The sequence below is a fragment of the Calypte anna genome, chromosome 13 (genome assembly GCF_003957555.1).
Source record: "Calypte anna isolate BGI_N300 chromosome 13, bCalAnn1_v1.p, whole genome shotgun sequence".
In the NCBI taxonomy this organism is placed as follows: Eukaryota; Metazoa; Chordata; class Aves; order Apodiformes; family Trochilidae; genus Calypte; species Calypte anna.
This window is the reverse complement of record NC_044259.1, coordinates 6,698,715-6,718,330: the sequence shown is the minus strand read 5'-3', so window position 1 is coordinate 6,718,330 and position 19,616 is coordinate 6,698,715. Positions and strand designations below refer to the sequence as shown.

The 19,616-nt window shown below is 37.9% G+C and overlaps 1 protein-coding gene across 1 annotated transcript; it reads right to left on the bottom strand.

Annotated features, from left to right (window-relative positions):
* Positions 1-751: 751 nt before the first annotated feature.
* On the bottom strand, positions 752-19,390 carry GABRA6 (gamma-aminobutyric acid type A receptor alpha6 subunit). Its single transcript, XM_008498700.1, has 10 exons — positions 19,353-19,390; positions 19,087-19,205; positions 18,756-18,823; positions 17,300-17,520; positions 17,113-17,195; positions 16,398-16,541; positions 15,798-15,950; positions 12,316-12,575; positions 5,276-5,545; positions 752-836 (listed from the first exon to the last, which is right to left on the bottom strand). The coding sequence occupies exons 1-10, from the start codon at positions 19,388-19,390 to the stop codon at positions 786-788; spliced, it is 1,407 nt and encodes a 468-aa protein (XP_008496922.1). The 3' UTR covers positions 752-785.
* Between the last annotated feature and the right edge of the window lie 226 nt (positions 19,391-19,616).

Genomic DNA, 19,616 nt, shown 5'->3' with positions numbered 1-19,616 from the left:
TGCCAGGAAGTTCCCTGGAGCCACAGGTTTGCATTTAGCTTGCTGCATCTTGCTGCTTCTTCAGCCCTAGACCTTGCAAGCTCCCTGATACTTCAGTCCTGCCCAGAAATTCCTTGCTTAGTTTGGTTGTACCTCCCTGGTCACTGTCAAAACAAAAAAGTTACAGTATCATAACTAACCAAAGTACTTGAACAACAGTTTCTATTTTTGTTTTTCTTGTTCATCATAAATATTATCTCACATTAAAGGAGATGAAAATGAACTTGAAGATCATTCCTCTTTCCTATGTAAGTGTTATGAAAACATGCTGGGATTGCAGCTCACTTCCATGGGATTTCTTAACATTATTTAGGTCAATCTCAAGTGCTACAAAGCAGTGCAGCTCCTAACCTTTCACGGAAACCATGCTAAGTTATATCAGTCCACAGCCAGGTTTATTTTAGCAATTCTTATTGTCTTTTAAAAAAAATAATCCCATTATTGATATTTTATATCATGTAAACATTGAATTTTTTCTAACAGAATTAGAACAAATGCACATTCTTTGTATTTTTTTTAAGTATTTCAAAACAATTTAACTAGAACTTTTATAGTAGAATCAATGCATGAAATATTAAGTATTGTTAGAACCCTGTGCAATTTCTAGCTTTCCAAAGTTTTATTTCCAGATGATGTCCAGTATAAGTATTCCCTCTTGGAAAATAGAGAGCACTTGTGGATAGTCCTTTGAAGTCTCTTTAGCCCTACGTGGCCTTCAGTGATTTCTTGAAATCTTGAGAAATTCTTCAGATGGGCTGATAGTCATTTCGAAGATGCATTGCAGTAGGTTCAAAAAACTGGAAGAAAAGTGTAGAGTGAAGTTTTCATCTATAGGTTGTTAACAAATAACCAACCAAGGCACCTGATTACCTGATTTCTAGCTGTCTCTAAAGACTTAAAACTGAACTGCCTGAAAATCCTTTTAGGATTTTGTGTGTTACCTGGATCTCCAAAGCTCAGTTGTGAGCAATGATGGTGTTCTCCTGAAACTTGATAAGAGAACAGCATATATGACTGTGAAAGATACAGCAAAGCTAGATAAAGCCCTTCTATTCTTCTCACTCTCCATTCTGAATCAAGGAATTTTTAAAATAAACTAAGCAGCCAATTCACCTGAATTAGTTATCAGCTCAAGAACTTAGCAAGATTCAAAAGAAAAAAAAACAACCCACCACAAACCAAAAAACCCAGACAACCCACAAAAACAAACAAAAATCTAAAAGAAAAAACCTGCTGTATGGCATTGTCTTCTGAGACAGACAGGTTTATTCTCCTTTCAAGAACTTCCCTACTTGGCTATTCCAGACAAATGTGCAATTTTTTCTTACTGTATGGAGCTTTTTGTGGATGGAAGATATTACTGTGCATCACAAAATATGCAGCATAGAAGCACCCTGTTCCATTTTGCATGCATAAATAACAAGAATGTCATTTCTTCAAATTTTTCATCTACATTAATTACAAACCAACCTTATGTAGTGAGGGAGTAAGTCCTCTTAGATTAATTTTAATGCTTTATATTTTTCATAGTATAAACATCTCAGTGACGTTGCTGTAGTTAAGGATCTTTCAGCATTACAGATAAAAAACATTTTGAGAAAAAGGTGGATTTCTTATACAGGTATCAGCATTTTCTATGGTCTAAAACCTGGCATCTGTTATTTCAGCAGGGAATTCTTTCATATGCATGTTTTCAATTACCTCCTCTTCCCTAGTTTTATGTTGTTCTTTGGTTATATTAGGTTCTAACATGTTGTCTAGGAAAATTCAGACACAGCTATTTTAGCTTCATTTTTATGCTTTTACCAGTGTAACTATTGTCCTGCAATGCTATTGCTACTCTGCCATGCAATCCAGTTTACATTGAAATATCTTTTATGTATGAAGTTGCATGGTAGATGACTGCTACTGAATAAGAATATTTTCCCACTTGTTCCAATGGAGAGTATGACCATTTACTTAAATAATAAGGCCAGAAGACAACTTCATCCCCATTTGAGTGTAAAAAGCATTCACCTGAAGCACTTAATTTCAACTCAGATTTATGTTTTTTTCCATCAAGCAATGCTTCTATTTTTCTTACAAATGCAGCAAAAGATTAATTTTAAAAAGCAAATTTACTTATAAACCTCCTGGTTTGCTGAGGTGTGTTTGATTCCAAATATATGGAGTATATTTTATATATATATATATATATGGAATGTATGTACATATATACTATATATATATATGGAGTATAATATACAGAGTTTGAGCTATTCTTGCTATTGTCCAGTCCTGCCCACTCTGAAAAATAATTTTCAAATACTGAAACACCTTCATTCTACAGACTTCTAAATCCTAAAATTTCTACGTAACTGACATTCTCTTACTATACATGTAAACTAAGAGTAAGGGTAATTAAACTGAAGTCTTCCAAAGAATTAAAAATTGTTAAATGCAGGGGGAGGGGAAAGAAAAAAATTACTCCAAGAAGCAATATGAGATGTACTCAGGCCTCAAAGTTCTTATAAATACTAACAGACACAATATGCAAGAATGACTGCTTCATTTCTGTAACATATGGCCCATTACTTAAGCCATAAATAAACTGCTTAGCAGCACAGAAATACTACCAAACAGCCTAGGAGAGATCTCCTCACTTCATACAACTCTGTCATTCCATTAACAAGGCAGCTCATTCTAGCTGATGCTCTGAATCCAGAACATAAAATAAAAACATTCTTTAACTTCCTTCAAAGTCAAACAAAGAGTCAGAAGATAATGGCATGAGTTGAAAATTACCTTTGATTCTAGTGCTAATAGCCTGCTTTCACTCACAGCTTCATTAGATGCTTCCTGATTTATTCTATATGCACCATTCAAAGCCAGTAGTTAGCTGTTCCCTTTAGAAATCTCCACAATAACAAACTGAAGTGAATGATGTTCAGCTCCAGCTCTACACTCCAAACTGCCCTCATCAAAATCCTAGAAAGGTGAACTACAAGAACTCATGCACAGAAAATTGTTATTTCAGTGAACTGATAGGTTATTTTTTTCCATTTTGTTTTTAAAACAAAAGCCAAATGAACTCAAAGTAAATCAGAAAAGCTAATATACCTGAAATACTGTACAAAAAGGACTTTCTAAATGAAAATCAATTTCTTAACTAACACTGCACAAAAATTCAACCTTTTGGGCTTAAATCTTTGATTAGTTGAACTGGCCTTGAAGCTTGCCATGCTTTGCTCTCTAACTTTATCTCCTGCTTCAGTGGATAGGCTTACATATATTTAATATGTTTTTAAAGCTGAACCAAGCCTGTTTTTTCTTGCAAGTAACAATTGGGAAGTGGTACCTAGCAATGTATATCACAATCTTTATTAGTTATAACTGAGTAAGCAAAAGGAAAATGTAATTTATCAATAAGAGCTTGATCAACACTTTACATAATTGTTTGCATTCTTAATCATTTGAAACACCCCAGCTCTCAATACTCTTCTGTTTTCCAAACCTTGCTGCTGGATTTCTGTCATTCTAAAAGGCTACTGCAGAATATATTTTTTGAATTTATAAGCAGGTTTGTGAGGCTGCAAAAGTGGCGTTTTAAAAATATTTATAGTCAGCACTATGTCCTCAACTTCAGAAGAATGTTAAAAGCTTAGTTCTAATATAGTTATTAATATACAAGGTTCAGTGTAAATATTTCATCACTGCCAAGGGAGATGGCAACTATGTTCTAAATATTTCTAGATCCAAAATGGGAATGGTTGAATGAACTCACTGGAGCTGGGGCAAGCTATGCAAGCTAGAGAGCTGGCATCTAAACAGGAGCTGTAATGATTAAGCATGAGCTTTTTTGATACTTCTCTGACTGAGATAAGTAATCTGCACACATAGTCAATATTTTAATAGCAGGATCAGTAACTCTGGCACAAATGCTAAATTTAGCACTGGGCAGATTTTGAGTGGCCAGGAGTTAGCAGCTGTGACCTCTTGAGGGAGACATCTGCAGAAGCATTTCTAACACATAGTGCCTCCTATCTTCCTGTTCCCCTGATTTCATACAAGCTGCTTGGCAGCATGCTCCATCGTTGAGAGACAGCATAAATATCAGCAAAATTAGAGCCTAGTTGGCCTATACTTCAAGCAGCTGATCAGTACTGTCTTGTTGCTTTGAACTGCAACATCTCCTGGCTGGGCATGAGATTTCCCTTGGCTTGCTTTACCTTTAATCTAGAAAATAAAGGTACAATCTGCTCACCACTCAGACCAGATTGACAGACTCTGTTTTTATTGATGTAAGGGACTTTGTCTATTCAGTACTATCTAAAACCCATCATTATCTCTCTAGCTGTCCTCAACAAAGCTAAATGTACCAATCATATTGACTTCAAAACACAATGAGATTCAAAAACTATGGCAAGGAAGCAAATGAATATATTTTTTACCAAAGAAACTGGACACCACTAGCTGTATCTAAGCAAAAGGGAAAAACTAGGGAATTAAAACATTAAAGACTCAGTTTAATGACTGTTTGAAAATTACAAGCTAATCATTGATTGATAATTCTAGACGTGCTCAATTTGCAGCGCAGTCATGTCTTCTGGACCTCCTGGATATCTAATGACATGATCACAGTCTGATTCAGACAAAGAAGCAAAGAATTTAGCACCTTTGCCTGCATAAAACATTTCAGCTATATGAAGAAGGAAGAAAAATCAATGTTAAAATGCATAAAAAGAGGTATTCTTGATTAATAAACCCTACACTGCAGTTGTTAATTTTTCACACTATGCATAAATGTTTAGAATTGATAACACTTTTTGGGGGAGACTGTTATTACCTCACTAAGCAAACCTTAGGAGATATTGAAATTTTTATCTCTTTCACTGTATTGCTTCAACAAATAATGCTACCATTCCCAACTGGATAAAGAAAGACAAAGAAATAGGAGATTTAAGATTAGCTTGTTTGCTGAAAATGGCTTCATATGTTGTCTTACACAATGTGTTCTGCCCAGTGCAACATTGCATGGAGGTGTTTACATTTCTCATCTTCAAATTGCCTTTCTGCAAGGTACTGAGTGCCACTGGAAGCCATAGCTGATTTTTTTTAGAGAAAACTGGTATCAGTAACCAGTCTTTTTTGAGGAGAGAGAACTGGAGTTACAAGAGTGAATGAAAAATTAAAATAATATTGGTCAAGTAATGATACTACATATTACAAGCAAGTATTCAGAAATCTTACTACTCACTTCCATGGTGTCTTTTGAAAGATAAACGACCCAGTATACCAGGTTGAATCCTGCAAATGCCACTGGAAAGAGGATCCTAGAATACTGGTCTATTTTACTGGTGCCTCCAATAGGTGGTGGGGGGGGTGGTGGTGGTGGGGCTGGTGGAGGAACAGCCACTGGCTGAGACTGGGATGCAGTGTTGGCAGTGATGCTGGCTTCAGAGGAACGATCTGCCTGGGAGGTGATGGAGTTCACTCTCTTCTTTAGGTTACAGTTGGAGTCTGAATGCTGTAGAAGAACACAGAAAAATGGGGAGGAGAATGGTGTGAAAGGGTGATTTTTGGATACAAAGTCTTAGGTTTTGAGATCATGAGGCTTTTCTCTGTCTGCTTAGCTTTCTGATTTTATTATGGCTTCTCTGCTATCTCAGTTACCCACTTCCAGGTTAGCATTACATGCAAAGAAACTTCCAAAATCCTTGCTGCTACAGGCACTGCTCAGAACAATGATGTGGCAGCAGCCACATGACTGGACTGGTGGCACAACATAAGCAGCTATTCAAGGTTTGAAGATGCAGCTGTTTTGGCCAGTAGAACTAGATGACCATATAACTGAAGCTAATGAGGGAAAGCTTAGATAGTGTAAATAATTTAAAATACAGCAGCTTGAAGATCTGTTGCAAAATGGAGTAGTAGCATTTACAATGGTTTTAAGGTAGTAAAATGCTGTTAGATACCCATCCCCAAAGTTACTCCTTGGGGAGAGATTTGGTGACCATCATTCACTGAAATGCAGGCCACTATTAGCATTTCTGGGATTTATATTGCAGGATTTCTATGCATGAAAACAGATTTTAATCATACACATCAATGTGTAATTAAAAGGATTTTCTGAAATACATTCAAATACATTGCCTATACTTGCACTTGGGCCCCAAATCCTAGATAAAAGACTAGCATAACACATCTGGTATCTCATCTATGACTGAAAATAGGGTTATAACAGAAATTATCCTTTTAGTGGTCAATGTTACTGCCAGAGTATCAATACAGGTATTATTGCTACTCCATTATGTACATGATGCCAACTTGTGTTCATGCATGAATGGACTGGTATCCAACTGAAATGAGGGAGAGAAGGATTCCTCACAGCTGATTTCAGTCTAAGTATTTAGGGGAAAAAAAATGAAAAAGAAAAAGTGCTTTTTCTGCACATATTTCCCTTACTTAATAAATTTTTCTTCCTCCACATCCCATAAACACTTCCAGCTTGCCATATCTCTCCTTATTCCCTTTGCCATCTACACATTAAATGATTGGTATCATGTTTTGAATGGGTATTAAACAACATTCATATTCTGGGGCTGTGCCTGTCTAGAACACAGATGTTTGGGTTTGTGTTTTCCAGTAACGCAGCAAGCAAGAGACAGATTTAAATGGAGGATGATCTACCTATGTGTCTCAGAAAGAAAGTTAACTGTGTCCACTTTGGCTAATAATAATAATGATAATAAATAATAATCCTCCTCTATAAACTGACAGACCCCAGGCTGCTTCTTTCAGTCCAAGTTGCTATCCTGTTTTACTTGCATGCCCTGCCTTCAGCTGTATTATAGAAATTGTAAGGGAGCTTGTTGTTCACTTTACTGCAAGCTAGTTTGACCCTTGGTGGAGAATGAGCAACACCTAAAAATACAAGTGCTAAGGGGAATTTTAGCCCTTTTAATTTGCAATATTCTGGTATAAGGTGGGTCCAATTCTGCTCTGGATCATTCAGGCATGACTCAGGAGTGGTTGTATTGAGGTATGGAGTTACTAGTAGGCAGAACAGATGTAGCATATGGTCTGGGGATGGTGTTCAGTACAGAACAAGTTTAGAATGTAGAGGTAGTAAAATCATTGTGATCATCTGAACAGGCCCTCAGAAAAGTGTAATCCTCATTGCTATTTCATTTCTGCTACTTATTGAATCTCCTTCCTATACAAGGAGGATTGCTATAGAAGGAGGATTATCTCAGTGGGATTTCATCTCAAGTAGGAGACAGAAATATCTGGAGTCAGTGTGCATCCTCAGTACCTGGAGAGCACACAGCAGCTTCATTGGGTACCCACTCTGGGGACAGTTTAGGTCCATTTCTTTCAATGGAGTGATGTTAATAAATTCTCTTAACCCAAAAGAGCCAATATTTAGGAAGGGCAAGTACATATTACAGTCTCAAAGTTACAGTTTTTTGTCATGCTCTTCACCTGCTGAGTAGATGGTTCAGAGTTGATATAAATGATTAAAGACGTCCCTGAGTAGCTCTTTACACCATCTTCAACACCCTTGAGTGCCATCCAGCAGGATTATTTTCTTGTATACCAGCTTCAGTATATGGAATTTTAGGTCCAAATTCATGTCAGGTGTAATGAAAATGATTCTGTGTGGTAGCTGACTGCAGGCCAGACCTGCTGCCCCAGAACCACAGCTCATTTTTCATTGCAATTCACTGCCAAACCAAGAGGAGGAGGCAACAGGAGCAAACCATATAGTTTCCAATTACAGTTGAGTTCTGAACAGCTATAGTAATTTGTTTACTGTGGTTAAATCTAACTTTTCCTTTTGAGAAAGATTACCTACAATGGAATAATGAAACTTCAGCAAAATACAGCAAGAAAAGATGAATAAATAGCTCATGTTCCAGAGTTCACATAGCCAGCCACTCACTAAGGGCTGTTTAAAAGTAGCAAAAGCAACAACCAGAAGCCTGAGGCATGGCACAGTGTAGCTAATGAAATAATGAATTCTCTTAAATTACTGGATCCTGATTCTGAGAATATACTCTTGCAGTCATGTGAAATCTTAGTTCCATCAGGCAACTAAAATTGTCACTCTGTCTGACTACCCAATAACACACAACAGGTTGCAAGGTCCCTGTTTCATCACTGTGGGACACCCTTAAACTGGACAAGACAAAAGCTGCTGTGCATGTGAGCCAGCAAGGTACATTCTGGCCATTCAGATGCTGCAGCTCAGCTCTCTGATCCCCTAGGAAGCTCACAAAGCAATCTCCCCTCTATAAAGGTGCTGTTCTTCACAGCTCTCAGCAATATCTCTAGAATTTACTTATACTTAGAATATATCAGGAGGCTCCAGCAAATTGCTTGGCTTCAAGATTTTAAAAAAAGACAGCATATATAACCTTGGAGTAAATGGAATTATTATTTGTGTAGATGCTGTGATTTATGAATGCTCTTTGGCTTTACATTTCCTTTTCTCAAAGAGATTTCTGTAATTCATAATAATTCTTTACTGTTCTCTCTGTTCCTTTGTATTGCCAATGCATATTCTCACTATCAGTTTAGTTTATGAGCTAATAGTAACAGGAGTATCTTAGGTATGCACTAAGACAGTACCTAACTTTAAACAAATTAATATATCTGTTTCCTTACTCATCTCTCTTTTACTCACTTATGTCTGTCTCTCTTGTGGGCAATGCAGTAAAAAGAGGATTGTTAGAATAGACTCAAAGTTTAGACAAAAAATGTTATCCTCTCTTTTCTTTATAATTGATTGATTAAGGATACTGAATTTTGCTTACACCATAAAACAGAAAAACCCACCCCAGAAACAACAAAAAAAAAAACCCCAACAACTAGGATCAAAACTCAACATCTGTACAAAGCAGAATATTTAATTAATTACATAACACAACTGTTCCTTGCCCTTCTCATTAGTAGATACACTCTGAGTGATTTCAATGGTTTTTATTATACACATCAGATCACATGCTTGTGACTTTGCTCCCAAAGGGGAATCAAGCACAGCTTTAGCCGTAAGTACAGCAGTGGGATGGGTAAAAAAATCCAAATGCAGCACCTTGCAGTATGGGAGTTCACCACATTATGTAAGGTTTCCTTTTGGGCATGCACGCACCTCAATTTTTACAGTTCTGTGCAGTGCATCCATCTCATGCTAGAGATTCATTATTATAACCTACAATTCTAGACATTTCTTTGCATATCTGTAGAATCTGATAAAAAGTATATTGCAAACATCTATCTACAGTGTTCTGCATAATTAGAAGCTGAATACAGTTTAGAAGCCAGTAATAGTCCTAGATTTAGGCATCTCTTTGGGAGTACAAAGTTTCCTTTTCTGAAAATAGGAGGAATAACATGAAAAATTATTTTCTCTGTGCTTTACCATAGCAAAAAGGTTAAATCACTTAAGTTAAATTACTCACTGGAAGCATAGGAAAGCCATGTTCAAATTTTTTCTTAACCATCAGGAACTGAAATACACCCTCAAAACATAACCTAACCATCAAGTGAATATATTTAGGGGAAGAAGCTATTGCCTCATTACTTCAAAGCTGGTTTATTTGCATGGAAAGTCTAAAGAGCCACTAGAGGCAGAAAGCATAACTTTGAAAAATATACCCTGCCCATTGTATTAAAATTGCTGTTATATAAAACAGGTGAACACTAAAGGGAACACAGACTGGAACACTACTCTTTTTTTTTTTTTTTTTAATGGGAAGGTACTATGGTAGAGTCTTTTAATGACATTTATACGTAGATTATCAGAAAAATAATATAATTAGCACAGAGTCTCTGCCTATGTTAAACAGGCAGTTCATGTGACAATATGCAAAGTCACATTCAGCTCTTAAACTATCGATGTCAGGCCAGAGTAATCCCTGTCTCTACATTTATTCTGCTAAATTTCTACAGCAGAAACTATGGCCATGTCTAAATGAGACAGAATTGTATGAACAGCACTAGACAGGTTGGTTTGTTGTTGGTTTTTTCTCTATAATTTATTTTGTTCTCACTGCCCCTCTTCAAAAAAGTACTAGGATTGGACTTCAATCTTGTACAAAAAAATTACCTAAATCCAATAAATCCTGAATTTTTCTATTTTGTTGCACGATATCAACTACTTCCCAACCTTCTTTACTGCCCTGCATTGGCTTTGCCAATCAGACAAGTATTTAACTCGGGCAGGACCAAATAACTACTATCTGCTTTCTTTGGGATGGCAAAAAGTCAATATAACTGAAAGCTGTTTGGTTTAAATAGTCTGCTTGGTAATCTGCACTTGTGAAGGAGGAGAAAGGTCTCCCTGTATCAATGGAAAGTCAAGGATTTAATGCAGAAAGCTGTTTTCAGGATGATCTCAGAATGGGTTGTTGATAATGCAAACTGAAGTTACACCAGGATACTCATTAAAAATACTCAATATATTGTGATGTAATTATGGAAAACTAAGTTCCCTATACTGAAGTGACATATGGCTGCTCTGCAGTTGGGCAACGCTGTTAAAGAGAATGAGAATTCTTTTCTGCCCAAGCCATGGTATTTTGAAACCCCAGGACAGGGCTATCTGTAGGGAGAAGGAAGCTCTCCCAGCAGTATTTCTCTGCTCTGTGCTGTTTTCTCTTGAAAAAACAGATCTTTCAGAACATAACTAGAATCAAGATACTGCCCTGCAACAATCTTTTGTCTTTTACATACAGTCTGTCAGGTGGAAAGGATGTCTTTCGATCTATGGGGTGCACTCCCTGACCATCTCTTCAGATGCTGCACTCCAGACAGTGTCACCCTACCTCTGCAGTTCCCAGTGTTGGGATATTCCTGGATAAAGGAAGCCCCAGTAGTGAAAGAATACAACTGATTGAGAAAAGACACTTTTTAAATGGAGAAAAAAGCTAAATTGCATCATGTGTTTTAGACGTATGTATGTATATAATGTTTGGTTTTGACATGCTAGAACGAGCTTGGTCACCATAGGAATAAAACCAGGTTTCTGTCAGGGTCCAGATGAGTACTCAGCTTGTTGCCATCATATTTTGGAGTGGAACACCCATAGCTTTGTGTTTCATGCAGGGAATGCCTGCAGTTGACAAAGAGAGCAAGCCAAATGCTGCTCTGAGTTAACTGAGGTAGATAGAGCAGCTTTCCTGGAACCAGAACAGACATGCTGGGCTGTCATCAGCTAACTGAGCATTGTCTCTCTTACTGAAACCAGTGTAGTGCAATAACTTGAGCAGAGCTTCTACTAGTTTCACTAGTGCAGTAGAGCAGAATTTGGTCTTCTGCCATCTTTCCTTTCTGAGTGTGCAGTTTTTTTCAGCTACCATAAAAAAATCTCATGAGAAAAAACTTTGTTCATTTGAAAAAAGCAAGATTTTAAATGAAATTAAGGAGACTGAAGGGGAAAGAGGTTTTTTGATAGTACTTTGAAAGATTTGTGGGGTTTTTTTTTCTTCAGGAAACATAGTTAATTTAGAATTAAAAGACAAAAACAGAATATATTCTGTAAACACGTTTATCTTGAGAAATTTAGGCCCTCACGTAGCAAAAGCCTCTAAATGGCTGTTTTACACCATCTTTAAAGGTTATAGTGATGAGTATATTAATGTATGTTATAAAACAGTGTTCATGACTTAACCTGAGATATAAGGAATATATTTACAATCAGTTCTGAGTATTTTTTTTGATACCAGAAATCCTTCCTGTCTTCATCACATATTAAAATCTATCCTTAATCTTTAAATTTTTAAATTTGTTTTTCCCATCAGTTTTCACCAACATAGATTTTTATGAAATCAACAGATGACAAGTTTATACAAAGTTTAATTCCTCTCCTTTCAGATGACCCACTTATGGTACGTACTACAGTGATCCCATAATCATCTGGCCAGTGCACATATTCATTCAATTGTAGAGTGTCCTAAAAATTCTGCAGACTTACTGAGAGAGCCACAGCTGCCTCACCACATTGCCTACAGCATTGCTCAAGAGGAGTATTATGGGTAAGAGCCTAATGACTTTCCTGAAATCTCTTCCCAACTAAACATTTCTCTAGTAAATCACGTCTCAAATTTAAATAAACAGCACAAATAAACGAAGTCTTTTCATTTTCTGGAATAAGAAAAATGTCTTGATAAATAGACATTATCTGGTTACATAATCTGTTTCAGGTTAAGATCATTTTAATATTGTTTTTGCATTCACCACTTCAGCTGCCTCTTCCTATATGATGTTTAATATCAGAAAAAAACAAGCAATTACCGAGACAATCTCGTCCTCTGCCGGTACAGTTGCTGCTGATAGTGCTGCTGCCAGTGCTGCTGCCCTGGCTGCCTTCCTCATTGCTCTCTGAGTCTGAAGATTGGTAAAGTAGTTGACAGCTGCAAATTCAATAAGTGCAGAGAAGACAAAGGCAAAGCACACAGCTATGAACCAATCCATGGCAGTAGCATAGGACACCTTGGGCAAAGAATGGCGTGCACTGATGCTTAAAGTGGTCATTGTTAGAACTGTAGTGATTCCTGGAAAAAAAAGAGAGGAAATGGGGGCATTAGAATTTTGCTGCAACTTGGTCACTCTTGAATTCCTATATATTAAAAAAAAAATAATTAAAAAATCAACCAACTCCTCTTTGGTTTTAGAATTCATCCTATGTACCAGCTGACTAACAAGAATACTGAGTGTTTTGTGTGCTTGATTAAGTTATACTGGCTTCAGCATCTAAAAGCTCTGAAGAAACTTTCTTAATACACTGAGCAACCTTAAAGTTAAGGCAACTACCTGCTACATAGTGCAGCTTCTTAAAATTGTGATAAGCATAAGCAGAACAGAATTCAGGCTCAAAGTATGAAGGACACTTTACTTGCAGGATTACAAACTGGAATGTTTGACAGAAATCTAAGTTAATATACCTATGCCATAAAAATGCCATTTCCCAACACCAATCCTCTCCTTTTCCTATTGTTGCACAAAACAGATCATGGCTTACAAAACCCCCATTGAAGCAATCAAATTCTGTATTAAAATCCATGGTAGGCTACAATCCAAGTATTTCTAGTAATAAGAGTTTGGTCCTCTGTGCAGTTGTCTTTAATCACTGGGTACACTCTTCAAGATTCACTAACAGTCCCTTGATTTGAAAGCACCCATAGTTACGAGTATGGAATGACAGAAAAGCTCCTTCTCTGGAGCTGCTTATCCATTTTCACACAATAAATCTGGTCACGTAGCTCAAGGGCCCCATAGTGTTCTTCACATCAACTCATGAATTTATTCTTTCCATTTGGAGTATACAGCATTAATAATGTAGCAAATATACTTACTCCTCACTGCTACCTGATTCAAGCAAAAAAATGCAAGAGCAAACACATTAACATGTAAGCCTCTGACTCATGTTTACTTATAATTATTCCTGTTAGAATGTGAAAACTGCAGATATTTAAAGACAGTAAGGTGGAGAATACCCTCTTCTGCTCTTTTCTGCAGTTGGGAAAGGGTAGGTGGGAAAGTAGATGTTATAATGTCATGTTGTGATGATGAATCAGTATGCTCTGTATGATGCTCAGGGGAAAGGATGCAGTGTCATTGCATACTGCAGCATCAAGACAGAGTGACAGTTATTTTCAGGTTTTTTTTGCAAATCTTTCACATGATGTAGCTTTCCAGCTATTTGAGCTTAACTGCATCCTGATGACACTGCTTACCAGGTTTTAAAGAAATGCAAATAGGAGATGGTACAAAGATATGTAGGATCTGTACTCCTCCCAGTTCTGGCAGACTCATTTGATAATGTGAATACAAGTATGCTCAGATATATTTCAATTTCAAAGGTCCAGAATGAACTTTTCAATGTAATGTGTGAGTAGATTAGAATCTGTCCATGTGCTAGTTAGTAATAAAAATGATATATTCTGTGTCTGAATAAAAACTTACTGCAGCAGGAATTCAAACTTAGGAATAAGACTCCTATTCTATTACAGATATAGATAAGACTTCTCTCAGTGTGGAGTGAATATTGATGAAATGCTCTGCACTGTGGAAAGCTACTTTATCAAACTGAATGCCAAGTAACAGTTGGTAAACTGTGTAACTGATGATTGTTTACCCTCGTCTTTCAATTTTGAACAAGAGTAAATTCTGAAGAATCTGTTACATAATACAAATAATGAAATATATTCTATTTATTATTTATTAAAAATCAAGCAACAAAAAACCTAAACACCTTTCTCTATCTGAGATGTTATTATAAACAAACTTTAATGACTAGATATTAATTTAAACTAGCCAGGGTGAACTGCTAGGAAGATTGAAGCTGACTACTCTCTTTCTGCAGAATAATAGATGAACTTCTTTGACAGGAATAAAAAAGATTAGATAAAGGCACATAAAAATGTGAAGTAATAGTCACTGGTATATGTATTCAGAGCATAGTTAAAATTAGGCCACCAATAACAATGTTTCTTTTTTTAAATAATTTCTGATAAAGCCATGCTTCACAAACTCTACACATCTCTATGTCTGTATGTATGTACATACATCACTCAAAATAAAGAATTCCATACTGCAATCTGCTGTTCTTTCCAATACACAATTATAAAGAAGGCAAGAGGACCTCTTCAAGGATTTCTGTCTCCCACCCGTTTTTTTACTTGCAGGTCAATACAGAGTAGGTGCTCTTCAGTTAATTGGTGTTAATTAAGCTTTGAAAAATGTTCCAAGTATTTATTCTTACGTTTCCTGCAAAGGGTAAGTGTCATCCATTTTGGAGGTAAACAGATCTGCTAAATGATTTTTTTTCTGGGAAACTGGTTTGGGCATACTGCTTTTATTCTTCTACTATTAATTTCTCTCAAACTTATAGTTTAAGAACTTGGAAATAAAACTGGAAATTTATAATACAGGTATTGATGCAGAAAGGAGATTTTCTTCCCTAATTTCAACCTTCTCTATTTTAAACTGTTTCTTTCTTTAACAAGACCTGGGTCTTTTTTGTCATAAGGATTTTTTCCTCTTTTTGTTAGATAAAGGTATTTTAAATGCATGGTATTTTAAACTAGTAAGGACTATAAATTCAGACTGTGCCTGGGAGAAATAAGAATGAAATAAGGACTGAAATATTCTTCTAAAATGCCAACATCACTAATTTTCCACAATACTAAGAAAGGTACCTATATAACTATTTTATTTTTAAAATCTTTAACTCAGTATGCAAAGAAGGGACAGTTCCAGAGTAAATGTCAATCAATTTTTTAAAGAGGGATTTTTCTACTGATTCCCATGAAACCAATCTAAGATATATTGAGAGGAAAAAAAACATCACAAACACGTGTAACTAATATGCTGAGTTTGCCCTCATGGGCAAACTGAATATTACTTGGTTTAATTTTAATGTTTACTTTTGTTCACTGATACCTACTATCTGACTGTTCCAATTCCCACTGGATTACAGTAGCTGCTTGATACCATGGATTCAATACAGAGCAAAGTGAATGAGAAAAGAACAAGACACAAATACCAGCCACAGTTCTTGCTGGAACAGATTCTTTGTTGATCCAAAACACAACTTGAGACAGGACTACAGTCATGATGCATGGAATGTATGTCTGAATGAGATAGTAGCCTATTTTCCTTTGAAGATGGAAATAGAGCAGCTGAAGTGAATATTCACCTAAAACAAGCAATGAAAGAAATGAATGAATGGCATAGGTGATGCTGAGCTGTTCAAAGACCTTAATGCAGCATACCAAAAACTGTTCTGGCTGGAACAGACTCCTTGTTAATCCAGAAAGACACCTGAGAAAGAATGACTGTCATAATGCATGGAGTATATATCTGTATCATGAAGTAGCCCATCTTCCTTTGCAAGTGGAAATAAACTGTCATGATTACATATTCACCTGTTAAGAGACAAGTATGTCAGCATTATTTTGGCAACATATGAGTAAATATTATTGGCTTAAACCCAACATGCTCTAATCTGAGGGCAGCACTTACAGGCTTCCTATTGTATAGTAAAAGTAAGCTGATTAAAAAAAAAAAAAAAAAAAAAAAAAAAGTTAAGTGACCTTATGGAAAAAGGAGAAAAGAAGAGAATATTATTTGTGTATTGTTTTTACTGGGGCAGGGAGTCAGGGGAATTCTTAAGGACTGCATGAAAAATTGTATCCTTAAAGGGACTATATTGAAAAGCTATCTTTTAAGAGATAGTTGATTCTTTCCAAGGATTTACTTTTTCAAATGGCAAAAGGTAATTGAACACTCTGATTCTATATGGAAAAAACCCTGTAATTTATTTTTAAGATGTGGTTATAATGCCAGAATATTCCCACATGACAACATATTACCTGTGTTAGATTTAATTGTTTCACTAGATACAGTTTGTCCTATGAGGTCATACTGGAGGAGACTGGAAGACTCTTGTGGAACTTCAACTGAATGCAGGGGTCCTTTTTTCCATGTATAAATTATTTCACTTTTTGGATAAGCATCTGAATTAAAGAGGGAAAAATTACTATTTTTAATTATGTAATATATAAGTGCTTGAAAAAAATAAGCATTATCCCTTTTGTGGCTCAAATCCCCATAGAAACAGGTATCCTGCTCCAGCAGGTTCCTACCCTCATTAACAGCAAAATGCAAAAAATCAAAAGGAAGAGAATGGTTGAAGTGGAACCTCAATGGAAGCAGCTTTTTCATTGCTACAAAATGCTTAAATTGATTACTACAGAATGAGTAAATATTTTCATTTTGTAAAACTAGAAGTAATATAATAAATGTAGCACAGATTTTAACACTTGTTGAAGGACTCACTTTGTTTATTAGATGTGGAAGAATAGAAACCAATAAAATAGGCTTCAATAGTCACCCTTCAGTGAATAAATCCATGTTTATGAATGTACTGAGTCTCAGAGGAGAAAGCAAAATTCTAGTCTAAAGATATCATAAAAAATTGAGCTGTGTCATTAAGCAGTGTCCTAGAATCTCACTTCTAATATTCTCACATACATGCAAATCAAATACATTAATATAAAAAAAAAAAAAAGATGCAGAAAAACTTACAGCTTCCAAACTTCAATGGACAAGCATGTCCATCCATAGGGAAGTTCACCAGTCTCATAGGACAATCAGCATTAATGGTTAATCTAGAATACATTATAGTAGATGACAGTGAAAAAATAATGCTGTGTAGGAACACTGCTGAAAGAATCAAATATAAAGGTCAAATAGCAGAAATACAGGTTCTCACCTCATTGTGTAAAGAATAGTTCCATTCTGCATAATTCTGAAAAGTTTGTTGGGAGTTGTCATGTTATGAGCAATTGATTTTTTTCCATTTCTAAAAAATGTGTCTGGTGTCCAAATTTTGCTGACCATTAAATTGTTCAAACTCAAAATTTCAGTGGGCCCACTAAACTTCAACCTCTCATCAGTCCATGTCTGCCGGAAGAAGACATCCATGGTGTATTCCTATGGAAAAGAGGTAGGTGACTTGTGAATGGAGGTCAGCAGTCCCAAGTTGCTGTGTATCCAGTAATTCCATGAAAGAAAGTAACACACATGTCAATGGCATTTCATCTACCTCTTAAGCACTTAATCCTATTACCATTAAGTAGTTACTTAAACAAAAAGTAGTATGAAAAACTACCTGACTTTTTTATAATTTAAAGAATAGTTACAAAGCAATCAGTGAACAGATAATTTGAGTAAGAAGAAAAACCTCATTGTCCTTTCAGAGATAATAATGTAATTCAAAATGACTGCCTAAGGAAATACAAATTACTAATTTAGTATTCTTTCAAAGTGCAAAAACAAGCTATCAATGTTTAATTGCCAAGAACAAAAAGACATGCTCCCTGCCTCTACTGCAGCTTACTTTGGATATTCACAAAGAAGGAACTGATGTGAGTGAGGATCAGGGTGTCAAGTTAATATTATTCTGAGTTAATTTTCTTATGGTCTCTTAATAATATTCTCAGAAGCCTCCAGAAAAGAGTTCTCTATAAGAAGTTGCTTCAGAAATGGAGCTAAACCTTGTCTGGAGGCAAATGTGTAAGAAAGCATGGTTATGCCTGCTCTTTGACTGATGAAGAGATGGAAAAATCTTTAGTCGTATCTTCAGGCCCACAGTTCCTTGCCTGCAAATTCAGTGTGCTCAGGTAGGCATGGATGGGAGGCAGCGTACAAGGCCAAAAAAGAGCAATCCAAGTCAGTTTTCTAAATGAGAACAGCAGTGCCTTAACAATTCCTGGAGCTTCTGCTGTATTTGCTGCTCCTCACCCGCGTCTGCAGCTACCTGAGTGCGGGGGCACCCAGCATGACCAGAGGCAGCTGCCTCCATTCCCCTGAGGATGCTCAGGAGGCTGTTGCCTGCCACGCAGCCTCCCTGTTGGAGAGTTGGGCCACACACAGATGCTTACAATCTTCTTAATGAGGCTAAAGAGGCATCTTTAACCTCAGTCCCTCCTCTCCCTGGGGGTTAGGATCGCCCCCTGTGCCCAGCCTCGGGCCTGGGCCAGGGTCTGCCCTGGCCGCCTCTGCTGCTGGGGAAATAGCTGTATGCAGCTCCAGCCAAACTGCTCTGATGGCTCCTACAGATTGTCAAGGAGATTAAGACTCGTAATCTGCTTTAACGACGGTCAACTCGGATGCCACCGTAATGAATCCCGGGAAAGAAGAGCAGGGGCTGGAAGCGGGGCCCTTACCATCTCCACGTCGGACACCGGCCCGAAACTGGTCACGTAGATGTCTGTTTTAACTTCTGTCACAGCACCTGCGGAACACGGAGTCCAGCTGGGAGCGGAGCGGGGCAAAAGCCGTCGGGGAGCATCGGGAGCACCCCCCAGGAGCCGTCGGGACACCAGGAATGTCCCTCCATTGCCGCCCGCCTCGGGTTTCACCGCCTCCCTCCTGCCGAATCCCGGACGGGACGGGGCCCTCCTGCTGCCCCCGCTCTTATACACACGCACACACAAACACCCCCCCCCATCCCCTCACCCTTCAGCTCTCGGGCTCCCCGAGGGGACGGGACTTTACCTCCGAAACCCGGCCGGAGCCTGTTGTCATAGCCGTCCAACAGCTTGTCGAGGATCCGAGTGACGTTTTCCAAGAAAAGGTCCCCCGGCTCTCCCTGGCTCCCCAGTGCCTTCCCTATGCTGTGAGGAGGAGAGGCGAACCCCGCCGTCAGACCCTGCCCGCCCCTCCGGGAAAGAAGCGAAAGGGCCCGGTGCCCTCAGCCCCCGCTCCTCAGGGCTGGGGGGAGTTTTCTGGGGGTCCTGGAGGAGGGGGTCAGTTCAACTCACCTCAGAGCGACGCATACCCAGGCGGCGAGCAGAGCCATGCCGCAGGGATGTCCGAGGACGCTCAGGTGCCCTCAGTCCCGTCAACTGGAGCGAGTGTCTGCTCTCATCCTGCCTTCCCCTCTTGGCCAGGGGCTCCGCCGGGTGGGAGAGCCCGGCTGCCTCCCCTCCTTCCCCGCGGTCCTCGGCCGCCCTCTTCCCGGGGTGGGGAGCGTCTGTGGCCGTGCGTGTCCTTTGGATTTGCCACCGCCGTTCAGCCTCATCTGA